At 40.0% G+C, this 17,025-nt stretch overlaps 2 protein-coding genes and 1 long non-coding RNA gene across 5 annotated transcripts; 1 reads left to right on the top strand and 2 right to left on the bottom strand.

The window, feature by feature from the left end:
- Nucleotides 1-963: 963 nt before the first annotated feature.
- Nucleotides 964-5,462, bottom strand: Gng11 (guanine nucleotide binding protein (G protein), gamma 11). The gene is made up of 2 exons (XM_005388039.2): nucleotides 5,202-5,462; nucleotides 964-1,390 (listed from the first exon to the last, which is right to left on the bottom strand). The coding sequence occupies exons 1-2, from the start codon at nucleotides 5,295-5,297 to the stop codon at nucleotides 1,265-1,267; spliced, it is 222 nt and encodes a 73-aa protein (XP_005388096.1). The 5' UTR covers nucleotides 5,298-5,462; the 3' UTR covers nucleotides 964-1,264.
- Nucleotides 5,463-5,524: 62 nt separating this feature from the next.
- LOC102010512 lies at nucleotides 5,525-14,822 on the top strand. 2 transcript variants are annotated; one of them, XR_261522.2, is made up of 3 exons: nucleotides 5,525-6,477; nucleotides 8,610-8,665; nucleotides 12,321-14,822. It is a non-coding gene; the product is annotated as an uncharacterized LOC102010512 (long non-coding RNA). The 2 variants fall into 2 exon arrangements; XR_001234668.1 differs by having other exon boundaries at nucleotides 8,597-8,665.
- On the bottom strand, nucleotides 11,902-16,205 carry Gngt1 (guanine nucleotide binding protein (G protein), gamma transducing activity polypeptide 1). Of its 2 annotated transcripts, XM_005388038.1 has the most exons (3): nucleotides 14,934-16,205; nucleotides 14,737-14,839; nucleotides 11,902-12,173 (listed from the first exon to the last, which is right to left on the bottom strand). In XM_005388038.1, exons 2-3 carry the CDS (start codon nucleotides 14,830-14,832, stop codon nucleotides 12,045-12,047), a joined length of 225 nt encoding a protein of 74 aa, XP_005388095.1. In that variant the 5' UTR covers nucleotides 14,833-14,839; nucleotides 14,934-16,205; the 3' UTR covers nucleotides 11,902-12,044. The 2 variants fall into 2 exon arrangements, with proteins under 2 accessions (XP_005388095.1, XP_013371487.1); XM_013516033.1 differs by having other exon boundaries at nucleotides 14,737-16,205.
- Nucleotides 16,206-17,025: the final 820 nt, after the last annotated feature.

The raw sequence follows: 17,025 nt of genomic DNA, 5'->3' as shown, positions 1-17,025 counted from the left end.
GGAAATGTATCCTGTGTTGCACTCTCTTGCTGCGGTTAAAGGCACCAAAGCTAAGGTCACAACGGAAAGAGAAGTTAGAGCCAGAGACAAAGTCTTTGCAGCACCACGGTCAGATTAAAGGGGAAATTCCTACAAATCAGTAAGCAAAAGGCCAAACTTATTTTTTAAATGGGACAAGACTCATGGTTTCATTTGGAGGAGGAGAAAAAGCGGCATGGTTGGCCTGGAGCTCTTGGGAAAGGCTGGCTGGAGTGGGTGCTGAGATTTGAGTGTCTGTATTAGCTCCGCAGAGCTGGAGCAGAACCACACCCACACAGAGAGCACTTCCGCAGCTCAGTTCTGTGAGGCAAAAGCACCAGCCCAAAGCCAACCGGGGATGTGGCTCAGCAGTAGAGCTCTTGCCTTGCACAGAAAGGAGGAAGGGTGCTTTCCCAGTTCCCAGGCAGCGTTGTTCCCATGGCTATGGCAGTGGGAACATTGTGGTAAGATCTAAATGAGGATACCACACGCTGGGGAAATAAAGGATCATGGAGATATGGTGTCCTGATTCCTGCCTCAGGTCATCTAACTCCTGTAGATGCTATCAGGAATTCTGCCAGCTCTTTTTCTTTTTCTTTTTTGTCTTTTTGAGACAAGGTCTCGCTATGCAGTTCAGGCTGGCCTTGAGCTCACTTTGTAGCCCAGGCTGTCCTCAAACTCGCAAGGATCCTCCTGCCTCAGCCTCCCGAGTGCTGGGATTACAGGCTTGTGCCACCACACCCGGCTGCTTGCTCTTTTTCTAATAGTGAGGATTAGAACAAACACATTCCCAAAGTCAGAATTTATGGAGAGCAGAAAGAGCTGGATTGGAGACCTGATCTATCACACCACCTAATCTGTTGATGTATATCCCAACCACTGAAAGACTACAGAGTGGAATATAAAAGTGAATGGCGAAAAATGTGCTTTCGTAAAACACCAACATTCATTTTCCCAAGATAGAACTTTATTTGAGGCATCAAGCAAGATACTGAAAGAGCTGAGTCATGCACGATAATGTCCTTAATTCCATAATTGTGCAGCCGTGGATATGCTTCCTGCTAAACGGATGGATAGTGCTCAAAAAAGGAAAAGCAGATGCGCTTTTACGCATCACCCCACGTACACAGTGGGGAGTCTCCGGTAAGATTAGTTTCTTCTTCCTTAAAAGATATGTAGCGTTTACTTGGGCAAACTGAAATAGTTGAGCTCTGCTGTTGAGGATAGAGTTTCTCCCGGGTGTTATTTATGAAATAACGCAGCTGCCTTTTTCTTTAAAGGGATTCTTGTCTTCTGGAATTCCCTTCACCAGGGGATCCTCCCCAGAACGTTCTTCAATATAGTTCTTTATTTCTTCCGAACATTTAGACACCTGAAGGGCAGAAGAGAAAAGAAAGAATGCAGTAGGGTCAGGCATGCTCAAACTTTCTCAGAATCGTGTTGTGAAAGTACTACAACTGAGTTAATCAGCTTTAAATGTGTTTTTAAAATATTGATATATGTATATTATCTCTGTGCTGGATGCTAATCATTTTATTCTATTCTATTTCTATATAAAATACAGTCTATGTGAAGTATATTTCTTACTACCGGTCAAAGTTAGAAAAGTTTGAAAGTCACTGTATTCAATAGATCTTTCCCAGCAGTATCTATTCATTATGACTCACACATTTTTTTTCCTTCCTCTGTTAAAATACAGTTACAACATTTTTGACGTATTTTTAGAGCAGTGGCAGGTAATTCCCAAGTGCTGGGGGGGGTGTTATGTGACACCTCTCACTTTGGAGTGTGTCCCAAATTCTGGAATTTCACATTAACAGACACATTAGTAACAGCCAGGCACTGGAAAGGCTGGAGTTGCCGTAATACTTCCCTTTGTGGGTCTGCTCAGAGTTCCCTCCTGCCAGGTTATAGCCATGATCACAGACTTACCAGGTTTCTTAGATATTTTTGTGTTTACACAATCGGCTTAAACTTTTTCTACAATGCAAAAGAGGTGGGGGAAAAAAACTATCCTTAAGAGACAAATTTCAACTAGGATAGTTGTTTCATTTTGTTTTGTTTGTACCAGGAATGGAACTCAGGACCTTGCGCTTGCCAGGCAGGCAATGTGCCGCTGAGCTATGTCCCTGGCTGCAACTAGGAAGGTGGCGGTGGGGTAGCGGGGAGGCAGAAGAAGGATTACTGTCTTAATAAAGGTCTGTATTACTAGTAAAACATTAGAAGTAAAAATTATAGTTCTAGCAAACTGCCGTGGAGACACATCAGAGTGGGCAAATGATCCCACTGAATTTATAATCTAGATTGGTAGTTTCAAACTGTTTTAATGGTTATCACTAAAACATGTTTGCATATGCCTCCTAAAACGCGCATAATATTTACTTATAAGTGAATTCAGAGACCACAGTGTTAATGCATCATGTGTAATTACAAAACAAAGTGGTAATTAAAGGGATGAGATAGAAAACTAGAGAAAAATAGAAACTTTATTATTTCACTCACACATCCTAAAGGGCAGTTCTTCGTACAGCAGCATGGAGGGCCAGGGATGTAGCTCAGCGGCGCAAGCACCTGCCTGGCAAGCGCAAGCTCCTGAGTCTGATTCTCAGTACAAAAAAAAAAAAAAAAGCAATATGGAGGCCACTGATCTAAAGCCTGTAATCCCAGCACCGCCGGAAGCTGAAGCAGGACTGAAAAGTCAGGTGTTTCCTGGACCACTCAGGGAGACCCTGTCTCCGAATTTTAAAAAAATTAAAAAGGGGGTAGGAGGCTGGGGCTGTAGGTCAGGGTGAAGGTCATCAGTCTAATACCCAGTACCACAGTAAAGAAAGAAAGAAAGCTTAAAAGCGGGTGATGTCATTATCTGACTTAACATACTGTAAAATAAAATGTGCTCAAGGACCATTCTTTCGGGTAACATTTGCTCTCAGTTTTGCTGACCTTCACAGTGTGTGCATTTTAAATGAATCCAAAACTGAGGAAGCTAGCGTCCACCCTCGGAGCCCGTGGCTGTAGGAAAATTTCTAGGTGAGAGTCACATTCTTCACATCGTACTTACTCTAACAGATCCTCTTTCATTAGGTTTGTGAAGAGGCCATCGTCTCCAGCGGTGAAAAATTATTCCTGTGGTGCCTTTGCTTCCATGATCAAGAGGATATATCTGGTTGGTAATTAATTAGACACAACCTGTGAATTTGTCTCCTTGGCCTTAGCCAGGGACAGGGCTCAGACATGAGTGATAGAACAGTGTTTGTAAGTACTTGGTGCTCACTCTGTGGTCCTTAGTGAGGAACTAACTAACCTGTCTGTGACTCAGGGTTTTTATTCCTCTGTGTGTGTGTGTGTGTGTGTGTGTGTGTGTGTGTGTGTGTTTGAGACAGGGTTTTGCTATGCAGTTCATGCTAGCCTTGAACTCACTTTGTAGCCCAGGCTGGGCTTGAACTAGAAGTGATCCTCCTGACTCAGCCTCTGGAATGCTGGGATTATGCACCACCACTCCCGGCTTTTATTCTTAAAGCAAGGTAGAACAGTGTCTAAAGAGCTGAAATGCTTGTTGTGCACTAATTCACAGTGCGGAATAAAATATGTTTGAAAATGATTAAGACCTAGATACCTCTCCCTGTGTTCTGAAGGCTTCTCTCCCTCTGCCACACACCAGGGGTGGCAGGAGCTGGAAAGCAAAGGCTGCAGGGTGTGTTCTAAGGGGCAGGGCTGCCGGCAGGGAGAAACTGCTCAGGAATGAGGTTTGATTTTTACGATGTCCCTTGCACCCAGGACACTGCTCATTATCTAACTTGAAACTTTAAAGAAATGAAAGAGACTTGTCTGTTTTTTCCCCTGTAAATTCTGCACAGTGATCCCAAATATTAAGATATTCCAACTTGGCACCAGCAACGGGTTACTTTCGTATATGCAACGCTGGTGAATACGTAACCCCTCAGGGGAAAAGAAAAAAAGAAATGTAAGCGGTGGACATTTGCTTTATTGTGGGCTCTGCCCCCCCCCCCCAGGGAAAATGACTCACCTTCAAGAGTCAAGCTTAATAATTGGGCCTTGTAACTGCGTTTATCTCTGTGAACACACTGATACTTTTAAAGTCACAAAATCCTCCACATGGAAAGAAAAGACAACACCCAGGAAAAGCTAGGATTTGGAATTAGGAAATAGAAAGCTAAAGTTGAGCAAAGAACCGTGTAAAAAGTAAAACTTAAAAAACCAGATTCTTCAAGTCGTCCCTCAAGAAGTCTAAGGCCCCTGTTACTAACACAGGCAAAACAAGACAGCAAGGGAGCATATTCCCAGTATTTGCTGCATTTGTATTGTTCCTCTTATTTTTTTCAAGTATTAAATTATAAATAGAACCTGTTCAATTTGGGGGAGGGGGCTGCGGAGAAAAGATTTCCTTTAAAAAGCATCTCTCTAAAGGTCTTTCCAAAAGAGGTTGCTAGCCTGTGTAAAACAGGACAGGACGAAAGACGAGTGTCGTAGTGAAAGCTCCCGTGGCTATTAAGAAATTGAGGCAAAAATTACAAACCCTCCAAGTCTCAGTGGCGACTTCTAAATGCCGGGACTTAATGCTCTCCGTGAACTTGTAACCCCTAGCAGTGAGTTCTAAAATTTTTTAATTGCAACTGTATTCACCTCGGTGTAGATATAATTATTTATTCATAAACATGAGTCCATTATGCACTCATGGACAGCATAAAGTGGATAATTACTATAAAGGGAGGAAATTTACAAATAAATAAAAATAGAAATTCTGACCTTCCGCACGCAAGCCGCAGGGAACCGTCTTAGCCCATCCCTGAAGGCCACTGGTAAAACTGAAAGCTCGGGAAACTTTTAAAGATGGTTTTAGGAGGGCTCTTTCGTGAGGAAGTGGCCATCTGCCTTTTTCCTACAAGTCGGGTTTTGGGAGCAGCCGTCCAGGACAAGCGGGACTTTGTGTCCGGTCCCCACCGATCCCCACTGCTCCCCATTCCCCACTGAAGTGTGTCCTTCGCTGTCAGGGCTTTTGCTTTCCTTTTTGCTAGGGTTCCCGAGCCCGGGCAGTTCCCAGGCCCTGCACAGCGTCCCCTCGGAAAAAGCTGCACGAACTCACAGCTCCGGTCCGGGTGTCCCTGCCAGGCGGCGCTGGCCCCGCTGCGCTTTGCAGAGAGGCGGCTCTGCGGCGGCCCCCTTACCTGCTGTCTCTGCAACTTGACCTCCTTTCGAAGTTGCTCCACTTCCATCTTCAGCTTTTCCTTCTCGGGCAAATCCTCGATGTGCAGCGCGGGCATCGTGGCCCCGCGGTGGAGCCCTGGGCGCCTCCCGAGGTGACTGGGGGCCGGCAGGACGTGACGCCCCCGCCCCGGCTCGGCTTCCTCCGGACTTCTGCCGGGCCAGCCCTGCCCGGAGGCCGGACTCTCGCACCCTGGCTGTCGCGCGGGTCCCCAGCCCTGGCGGCCTGCGGGGCTGGGCTGGGCAGGGCCAAGGTGCAGACGCCCCGCCGGGGGAGGCTGGGTCAAGCCTGCTGGACCACTAATTTATTTATTATTATTATTATTATTTTTGCTTTTCTAAATCACATCTGGGTTTTGTTTGTGAAACACGGAAATAGAGGACTTTATCCAGCAGGAAATAACGGCCCTTCACCTTTCCAAAAGTTGTAAAACTTGGCAGTCTGAAAGTTTTCCATCTGTACAGTGGGCAAGCTTGAGCTAAACACCATGCAAACGGAAAGGCTGCTGTTATCTCCGAAATACCCTCCAGCACGCTGGGGATGTTCACCCCTGCGGGCCCGAAAGGGAGTTTATACAATTTGGGAGGAGGGAGGAACAGGGGATTCGGATAGGAACCCTGTGTTCGAGCTGCGTGGACGTCCTCTGTCGTTCAGTGATCATCTGCATCCCGACCAGCAGAATTTATTTGCCCCTTTCACGATTTGCAATGATTGGTTTTGCCTGGCTCTCCTCTCCTCATCCTCCGAGGACCCGGAATTCTTGACCCCCACTAGATGTAGGCGGTGACGTCATCGCTTCGGTTGGGGTTCTCTGTTTCCTGGAAAATGACACTGTTGCTCTCTACAGCTAGGAAGAGTGTCTGGAGCGAAGAAACGTTTAAATGCAGTAAAAAAAAAAATGCAGTATAAACTTTCCCTTTGAGCATGAGCTCATGAGCTAAAGCATTGTTAATAGCTCCAAAGAATAGAAGAAGAAAACCACAAATGTTGCAAAACGTTTCCCGGCAGTCAAATATTTTTCTTTCTCTCCAAAAATAACCTCCTAATGGTTAAGGAACAGTTGGAGGCCTTAGCTAAATATTTCAGAGTTCATGACCTTAGACACCAGGAACTGTTCTCTGATTCCCTGGAATATCAGGCGAGCAAAGTGATTGGAGCTTGCGCTTTTGAACTCTGGTTTTCAAAGTTGATTATTTTCCGGTTAGGTCTTATTTTCCGGGAAGCACGGATGTGTCCAGGTAGGTTAAATCACTCTCACACAAAAAACTTTGGGAGGTTTGTTTTCTATATTTGGAATACCTGGGATCACCTAGATTTAGAAGTTTCCTCATCTGCTGAAGTTTTATTTCTTAGTAAACATGAGTCAAGTCAAACTCGAATGTTTCTCCAGAATGGATTCATTGTTTTAGCCATTTCCTATTTCTTTACTTTAAAAGGTTGGTTAAAAATAATTTCAACAAGTGGATGAAAGTAATGAATGTAATGGAGCCTAAATTAAAAGAAGTCCAGCACCAAAATTAAATGAGTTGGATAAGTAAATTAAGGTGAATACATCTGTTCTAGGTCATAAAAATAGAATTATTTTGGCCTGGAAGTTTTCATCTAGTTCTATGCAGGGGTACATATTTATATACCATGTTAATTCTTTAACGTTTTCTATGGTATTATGAGGCTTAAATTAGACACTAATATGCAATTGTCTACTGTTGTTTTTACTTTGCATTATCATATAAGTGCACAGTGATAAGCAAGTTAATCTAAAATGAATGGTGAAATGTTGATATCCCATAATTGCACAGCATTCTGAAAAATATTTTGTGGTTGCTTTCAATCTTAAAAGCTAAAATGAGGAGTAAACTTTTTTCTTTTTAACAAGAGTATGTAACCCCTATCCTTTGGCACTGAATTTACGTTCCAAAGAAGAACGGTATTACAATTTTTCATGTATTCTTACAGAACTATTCTATCAGCAATGTGCAAAAGTTTTAAGTAAATACTTTTTCTTTTTTGTGAGGCTGGGGTTCCAATCTAGAGTGTCTCACATGCTAGGCAAGGGCTCTACCACTGAGCTACCCCACAGCCCAGAAGAAACAAAGTTTTGAATAAACAAATTTTGAATAAGTTTGTCTTAGTGGTGTCCAAACGTGGTGCTTAGTGCTAACTAATTTCTTATCTTCCATACAATACTCCTACTGAAAATCATTTTACAAAAATAGTATGGCATGAAATCACTTTGTAGTAAAACGGACAGGTTTAACCAGAAGTGAATTTTTATTAAAAGCTCACTGTAGGGGTTGGGGATTTAGCTCAGCAGCAAAAGCGCCTGCCTGGCAAGCACAAGGTTGTGAAGTTCGGTTCCCAGTACCGGAGAAAAACCAAAAAAAAAAAAAAAAAAAAAAAAAGCCCACTGTATTTTGACAAATGTTTAAATGAACCTGTTTAATAGTAACTTTTTTTCACTTTTAAATTATAAGAGGAAAGACCATGAAAGTTTTACTTTGACATTCAAAAAGGAGAAAATCATATTCATTCTTAATTATTTTCTGATATTTATGTGATTAAAATTATATGAAGAAAACACTACATAAAATATTGAAAGAAGTTATATTGGAACTGCTTTAATATTAACTTGAAATCAACACATTCTCAATGCCTTTTCTGTAAATATACAAGGTTAAGTCCTAAATTCTGCCTTTCTAAAATTTATGATGTAAAAAGTGACTGTTTAGGTCATTAAAATGATAGTTTGGGGTTGTTTTTTTGTTTTTTTTTTTTTTGTATTTTTCTTTAGAACCAGGTTTGATGGCACTGTCTGTAATCCTAGCACCTAGGAGGCTAAGGCCATTGGATCTCAAAATCCAAACCAGCCTGGGATATGTAGCAAGACCCTGTTTCAAAAAATAAAAACATAAAACAAAACACATTCAGAATGGAAAAGGTAATTTCTTTATGAAAGGTATTTGGTTTCTTTTTTTTGTTTTTCTTCCAGTACCAGGAATCAAACTCACGACCTTGCACTTGCCAGGTAGGCGCTGTGCCAGTAAGCTAAATTCCCAGCCCCATGAAGGGTATTTGGCGCGTATTTTTTTTTTTTTTTTTTTTTTTTTGAGACAGGGTCTCACTGTGCAGTTCATGCTGGCCTTGAGGTCACTTTGTAGCCCAGGTTGGCCTCAAACTCACAAGGATCCTCCTGGCTCAGCCTCCTGAGTGCTGGGATTACAGGCGTGCACCACCATGCCTGACATTTGGCATACAGTTGATGCATTCTTTGTTCACTTGATACTTGATTCAATCTGTTATGATAATCACATGGCAGTTTTGAGCAACATGCTTATTCCAAGTAACTATGTACATAAGATCTGTTTTCTAGATGGAGGAGTCAAGTGATAGGACAATATGGGTCTGATGTGCCAATTACCTCAATAAGTAAGTACAATTCATAATATCAAAACAATGTATCAATATTGTCCCTATAAAACTTTAATTCTCATCATATATAATTGATCATTTTCCTTGCTCAGTTAACTATTTTCCTGATATTGATAAAATACTTTCAGGAATTTAGGAAGTTTGAGATTTACTTTGTTTTGGAATCTGTCTAAAATCAAAGCATGCTGGGCATGGGGGTGCAGGCCTGTAATCCCAGCACTCAGGAGGCTGAGGCAGGAAGATCACTGTGAGTTTGAGACCAGCCTGGGCTACAAAGTGAGCTCAGGGCTGGCCTGAACTGCCTAGTGAGATCCTGCCTCAAAAAGACAAAAATAAAATAAAATAAAATAAAATAAAATAAATAAAAAATCCAATCAAATCAGGCTTAATACAAATAATGGTGAGTTGCTTTGCTGTTGTTTTTGCTAAAGCTTAAACTTGTCCTTGTATGTAAAGTACCTTCAAAGTTCAACCATCTCAAATGATGTATTATCGAATCTATAACTCATCCTCCCCAGTGACATCAGAAAGTTTTGTTTTGGGGCCAAATGTTAAGAGTCCGCAGGAGTACTTCCTGTTTCCCTGTAGTCTTACGCATTCGCTTTAACCTGGTAACCCAGCTTTGAAGTAACAACTCTGAACAATACAGTCACTGACTCTTGTAGCTGCACTCCCAGAGGGAACAGTCATGATTTCATTTCCTTCCTTGCTTGGCCTTTTTTTCCCCCTATACTTCCTTCCCATAATTTCTCTCTCACTCAAAATTCTGCTGACAATCCGTGTCTCACCCTGCTATTGATCTCATCATTCATTAATCCATAAAAACTCTGAATTAGCTAATGTAAACATTTCACAAGTGCTGTCTTTGTCTGCTCTTTGAGTTAAATATTTATGAAGTCAAATTGTAGAGACAATTTGTCAGTTGATATGGCAGTTTCAAAGATGAACAGAGTTTCACGCTTGGGAAATTAGCGGTATAGCATTGAAATTAAGGTAACTGTAAAAATTATAATAAGTAATGTTAAATAACTTAAGAGATTCAGACGTTTGAGGTAGTGGGGAAGCAGCTATTCTTAGAAGGAGAGAAGGATTTCAAAAGGCTGAAGTGAGTTTTTATGGATTAATGAGTGATGAGATCAATAATAGGGTAAATGAGTAGAGAGATATTTCAGGTGAAGGGATCTGCCTGATCAAATTTCAAGTGGGAAGCACGATGTTATGTGAAGGATTATTTGCCAAGTATAGGACTCTTATAGGATTTATAACAATAGAAGACATTTGTTAAGGTTTCTTCCAATATGCCTGTCTGGTTAGAATAAAAATATCAAAATAGGGTCTGTCCAAAAAAAAGAATCTGTCCAAATCTATCATTTTATGCACACGGAAAAAGAATTTGTTCATAGAGTAGTAGTTGCCTGTCCAAAATTCTCAATAATGTGGAAGAGCGAGGGTTTTAAGTTAGAACTGCCAGGCTCCAAAATCTATCTCCACTTGTAAGGTGACAATGAGAAGTAACTGTCGGTTAGAGCTGTGCTTTACAAGTCGCTAAATGCCGTAGCAAAGACTTTGTGTTTATTTTAGTCAGAATAAAAGGATATCTAGGACACTCACTGAATAAACACTGCCTTACAGATGGAAGATTCTATGAGACAGACCATAACTAAATAAAGTATATAGTGTGTTTGATGGTGTTAAATAACTTAAGAGATTCATATGTTCGAGGTCGTGAGGAAACAAAGATATGGAGGAAAACGCATATCTGGGGAAGCGGGACAGGAAGTGCTTGAGTGGGAGGAGAGGGATTTCGTATTTTTAAACAAGAGGAAAAGAATTTCTCCTCAAGAGAAAAGAGGCTCCACAGTTTATCCTTTGAGATGGAAAGCATATAAGATGTGTGTGGTACAGTGTGTTTGCTCACTGTTTAGCCAGATACCCAGAGTTTTGATCTAGAGAATTTTCTGATTTACTTCTCCGAGTCTTTATTTTTCTCTGTTTCAAAGTGAGGGGATTGAACAAGATCAACAGACATTTGCTGAGCATTTACTGTGGTCAAAGCTGGAGGGTATTGAACTGGGAGCTAAGCTTAGAATGACTTTGAACTCCCTTCTAGATCAAAAAATAGAGGATTTTAAACTTGTTTTTAAAAGAATGGCGATCAATTAGCATTTCAGAGTGTTCTGATGACTACTGCATCCAGCGTAGCACAGCAAATTCAAGTTAATAATCAGAAAACTCAGACAAAAAGTAGTTTCTGATTTGGGGTAATTACACCTGTCGTTGGCTACAGAAGCAGAGGCAAGTTAGTAATGGCAATTTCTGTACCATTCATCCTCATCCTGCTATGGAAAAGATTGTGCTAGTGAAGTTCTTCATGGGACTGAGATAGAACAAAATTTATATTAAAGGATTCTAGAATTATTACTATTATTATTATTTGGTACTGGGAATCAAACTCAGGACCTTGCACTTGCCAAGCAAGACACTGTGCCATTAAGCTATATCCCCAGCCCACTTATACCCCCAGCCCAAGAAATTTCGCCCACTTCCTTTTCTAGTAATGATACTAGTTAATACTTACTGGGTCTAACTATGTGCCAGGCAATATGCTAAGTATTATAGTTGCACTACCAAATATTTACACTATACAAAAATAGGGGAGGAGGGAATCATGGACATCTTTATCTTCCAGTAAAAACATCTGAGACCTAGAAAGAATTAAGAAATGTATCCAAAGTCAATTAGGCAGTGTAGTGTCAGAACCATAACACTCTGTGTCCTAAATTTGTGGTCATAACTTTCACTCAGTTGCTGGTTAAATTCACTGTGCCCTATGACCAAAGACAAAAGAGTTAGTTCCATTTGTATTCTGGGAGAAAGTCACATCATCAGTGACAAGTAGAGCAAAAATCTTTGCAGTGTATATCTTTCATATAAAAGTTATCTTTGAACCCAAGCAACAGACTTTCTAATTCTTTCAGTAAGGGGAATATTGATAAAAATATGACTAGCTGTAAATTATGACTCTATAAAATTTATAATGTAACTACTTAAAAATAAGTTTAACTGTAAAAGTCTGCCTCCTTTTATTCTAAAGGTAGCACATTCTGAGTAATGAAAGGGAACTGGAGAAACATAAAATATTGCATATATGCTGGCATCTCAGAGAACTAGAAACTCAGGTTATTCCTAAACCATAATAACTCTTTTTAAAGAAGGTTTCAGAAAAACATAAATTTACATGTTATTATATCCTGGGTTTTATTAAAAGTTTACATTTGCAAATTTCAACATTCATGTAATGTTTAATTATATATGAGAACAAAAATTTACATTGTTATTAGAATTCTAGATACTCCAGGGACATTGTTTGTTTCTTTTATGAAATCACACAGCCTCCTTTGAGCTCCTTGAAGGGATTTTTGTCCTCGGGGATACCCTTTACCAGAGGATCCTCGCCAGATCGTTCTTCAACGTAATCCCTCACTTCTTCACAACATTTGGATACCTTAAGAGGAAGAAGAAGGAGATGACTCATTTAGTTTGAAACAGAACAGTGCACATGCTGAGAATTCATTTACTATGATAAATGTTCATGCTGTATCTTTTTAAAAGATTGCTTTCTGCCAAGGCAAATATCTATATAATTTCCCAGGACAGAAGAAGACAGCACCGCCCCCATCCTACTCTGCTGGGTATCTCCAAACAGTACCCCCAGCTGGACCTTCCAGTGAAGGAGCCCCATCAACCACGCCTCTGCTTCCTCACAGTAGACGGGATGCATGGAGCAGAACCCAACTGGAGACAGTCACCGGATGTTACCAGAGCGAATATTAAGTATACCTCTTTCTTCTCTCCAAAAATGTGACTTGCAAAGGTGGAAAGGAATGAGTAATGGTTTACTTCCAGGCTCCTCACCAGTCCTGGATGCTATAAAATGCAGCTTTTCTTCAAAGCCCCCTACAGTGATCGGTTATGACAGCACAGGCCATGAAATCCAAGGGGTCAGGGACTGGGGCCAACTGGTTCGGTGAAACTCAGGCATCTGGAACACAGCCTGCTGCACAGAACCATGCTTTTCATTTATGAGCTCGTTCCTCTCTCATCTGCATCATTCCAGTAATGACTTAGGGAGAAAACAAAGCTTTAGTGTTTTAATGGACCCAGAGAGGCGATGTCCACTAAGTGACCATTTCATAAGTTATTTAGCTTCCTGATTTTTTTCATGTAAAATCTTACAACATATATACTATGAATACATGTGTATATACATGTATAGTATGTATATATAAATGTACATGCATGTATATATGTATGTATGGCTGAATGATTGTGTCCCCCAAACTTTATATGCTGAAATTCTAACCCTCAACTTGATGGTATTAGGAGGCAAAGCCTTGAGGAGGTGATTAGTTCAGAGTGGCCAAGCCCTCATGAATGGGATTAGGGTTCTTAAGAGAAGCCAGAGCGCTCGTTGCCCCTTGCCCCATGGAAGAACACAGCAGAAACGTGGTCATCTGTGAAAGAGGGAGGGAGCAAACCCTTGATCCTGGACTTGCCAGTTGCCAGAACTGTGAGAAAATGAAATAAATTTCTGTTGTTTATAAGCCATCCAGTTCACAGTAGTCCATCATAGCAGCCTAACTAGAATCAGACAGTGTGTTTGTGTATGGGGATGTGAATGTGTGTAGGGCTATGCATGTGTGGAGAGAGAGAGAAAGAAAAAGAGAGAGGAAGATGAAGACCGAGACAGAGACAGAAAGACATAGAGACTTTTGCCATCTAATATGAAATTACTTTAACTTCTAAGAAGAAGGTGATGTGGAGCAATGCAGGAAGGGAACTGCTAAAGCAGCCCAAGTGTATGTGATATTTACCCACAATAAAAACTCCAAAATGAGTTTAACCTAAAGGCAAGTAAATCTCTGACAAAATAACAACCTACAGTATATAAATAATAACACAACTTTTGAATAAGTCAAATGAAGGGAAAAATAATCCCTCTCTTTTATGCCAAAAGTTTATTTTCCCAAAATTCTAAAGATGAGGGCTTTACATTGTGATGTGTTTCCCAAGCTCTTATGCCGGCTATGGATTGAACGTTATCTTCATAGCAAAACATGTTTTGCCTGTATAAAAAAGACAGCAGGGGAGCTGGAGGCAGTTTCACACACCAAACGAGCCAATTTTGATTGGGAGTAAGAGTTCTGAGCAAAGTATGAAAAGACTATACACTCCCTTTTTCACTTTGTACTGATGAAAAGATATCTTTTAAAGTAGAAGATATGCTGTTATCACTTGTGAGGGCAGATGTGTTCTGTTACCTGTCCTAAAACAAGGAGATTTCAGTACATTTTCCAAAAATTAGTCACTGTTTAGTGGAACTCCTCATTCCTGTGCTATTTCTGTTCTTCTAATGGAAGAGAGCTCTTGGTAACCATTTCCAAGAACTATCAGATGCTCTTAGGAGGAATTAGTAAGTTCTTGTGCCTGAACTTGCCTCACTGCCTTGGCAGAAGAAGAATAGCATGTACTCATTTATTACTGACCATGACCGTACCGGGGAGGACAAAGCCCTCACTTGAAATATATCAACAACATCAAAATATTGCATCAAATAAAAAAGTTGCCAATTTAGAAAAGTCAAAACAAAATGCTTGTATGCACGTTTCACTCTGATGCTCAGCTAAAATGTGGTGTGTGTCATATTTTCCACTTCTTTTCTTCTTTCCTTCCTTTTTTCTTTCCCTCCACCCTTCTTTCCTCTTTGCAAAATAGTGCGTTTAAAAATTAAAACATTTCTTAGCTTACTGATCATTAAAAAGGACAGACGACAGACTGACCTCTGCGTAAAGAAAACCGGTTTCCAAGCCTTTGATTGAGTGTCTACGTTATGATAATTAACTTTCTCAATCTTGGATGAATTTTACATATGAACAGTTTATGCTTAAGTATATCACACTGCTCTGCTAATAAAGAAAGAAAGAACAAGGGGTAGCAAATGTTTTCTCAGCTGCTTCCTCCACGGGCTCTCTCATTTAATATAAAATCTGAGTGAATGAGGCACTTACCAGCATTCGTTCCAGCGTGACCTCTTTCTTGAGCTGGTCAACTTCCATCTTCAGCTTGTCCTTTTCTGTCAGGTCCTCAATATTGATCACTGGCATCTTTTACCTGTTGGAGAGGTAAAACTTTAGCACATACACCTGAGCTCCTGGATACACTTCAGTTCAGTCTTAACCAACCCTTCTTTCTGCTTTTAATTTACCAAATAAACTGTTCTTGGTTGTATCTTAAATTTCCTGTAGTAATCACCGTCTCATGAGCTCCCTCTGAGCTATTCCACCACTACTGCAAACTAACCTTGGGATCTGAAGGCTTCTCCATAATCTTCACTAATATGATTAAATCAAGCATTTGACTCAACACCTGCCAGTAGGTTAGTGGGAGGGGCCCGTTTATTCCACACATAATCTGAAACACTTAAGGTTCCTCTTTCTTTTGGTATTTTGCACAATGTAAACTTTTAGGTTTTCAACTCTCATCTCCAGTATCAAAAGACCTCCACCATAAAATTTACGCCATGTATCTGAATTTGGGATCACTATGCCATGTATTTATGCCATGTATCTGAGTTTAAGACTGCTAGTTTGGGACTGCCACCATAAAATTTATGCTAGGTATCTGAGTTTGGGACTGCCAATTGATCCCTTAAAAATGCTAGAGTTTTTAATCTGGTGCCAAAGAAAACTGTATAAAAAGTATCACTATAAGATACAATATGACAATAAAAAAACCATTTCTTCCTGGGTAAACCATCATAAATAATGGACTAAAGTATGAACTGAAGTATGATGAGATGGAAATACAGTAAACAACCAAGCTTCTTAGTCAGAAATAAACTAGTACATTATTTTGGAGTGTTTCTCTAATCAATACCTAGAAAGTTTTATGTAACTGTCATATGAACTGAGTAAGAGTGATGAGAATATCTAACAGGTTAAAGGGAACAAAGTGAGTCCAATCTATCAATGGGCATAATATAAGACCAATAGATTCCTTTCCCTCTTAGCCTCCGATCTTCTCAGTTGGATCCATGTGTAACCGAGAACATGCATAGTAGCTGGTTGTTTTCCCAGGAAATTGCCAGAAAAGTATTTATTGTAGCCAAATGGCATCATGCTTCCAGTCTCTCCTTTCCTGGGTCTCTCTTTCTTTGTCTTTTGTCTGTCTAGTCTACTATTTATAAGAAAGTGTTTTTTATGAAACTTGATATGCAGATGACATATATTTCAAAGAATAACAGCTATATGAAAATATATCAGCAATTAACTTATTTCCTTGTATTCACATGGCACTTTAATGTCTAAAACTTTTGAGGAAGTATTTCCTCTCTTCCTAATCTTAGGATATTCAGTTCTGTTCTGGGAAAAAGGCAGTATGGGATATTTTTAAGAGTGAATGGCTGCATAAGGTGCCACAGAGAGAGAAAAGAACATCCATTAAAGAGAATTTTAAAAAAAAAAAACATTATAAATGTACACAGTTTACTTTCTTGAATGGTTTGATCAACCCTTCAGTCTTACATTTGGTAATCTGACCAACTTCGCTGAAGATAAAAATATGTAATATAACAACCACTGTTAATTCCTATCATTTTGTTCTGAAACCCTGTATCATTCTTATTGTTTTTGCTTTGCTTGTTTTTGTCTATGTTGTTGGCATTTTGCTGTTGTTCTTTTTTTATTCTCTTTAAAATAAAAAAAAGAAAAGAACATCTTGAGGGTGCTCGTGCCTGGTGTCTCTCACATCTTTGTTTTTACTATTCTGTTCTTTAACATATGACAATAAAGAAAGTCATTTCTTCCAGACAGTAATGGTTTGGTACTTGGAAATCCATTCTCAATTTCATTTTCACCTCCTTCTTATCTCTGTTAGACTATATATAAAACTTCACGAGCATTTTCACAAGTACAGATTAGTTTTACTCGCTAATATTGTCCTTTGTACAAGTTCCCTCCAAATTAGAAGATTTATACCTGTAAGTAATGGCTCTGACAGTTCAAGGTGTGTATGAACCACTTCAGTTTTTATAGTAGTCACCCTGGGTTATTAAGGTTGGTTATTATTCTTTAAAGAAAAGGCCATGCCTTGTTAAAATATGAGCCCAAGTGAAGAAGTTTGACTTAGTAAATCTTGCATAGGGGTTAGGATTTCACTTTTCTAATTTAGGAAGCCCTACTGTTGTTTTTGTTTTGTATAGTTTTGTTTTTTTGTCTTTTTGAGACAGGGTCTCGCTATGCAGTTCAGGCTGGCCTTGAGCTCACTTTGTAGCCCAGGCTGGCCTCGAACTCACAAGG

This window comes from Chinchilla lanigera, unplaced genomic scaffold (genome assembly GCF_000276665.1).
Source record: "Chinchilla lanigera isolate Chin_1 unplaced genomic scaffold, ChiLan1.0 scaffold00031, whole genome shotgun sequence".
In the NCBI taxonomy this organism is placed as follows: Eukaryota; Metazoa; Chordata; class Mammalia; order Rodentia; family Chinchillidae; genus Chinchilla; species Chinchilla lanigera.
This window is presented reverse-complemented; position numbering and strand designations above follow the sequence as displayed.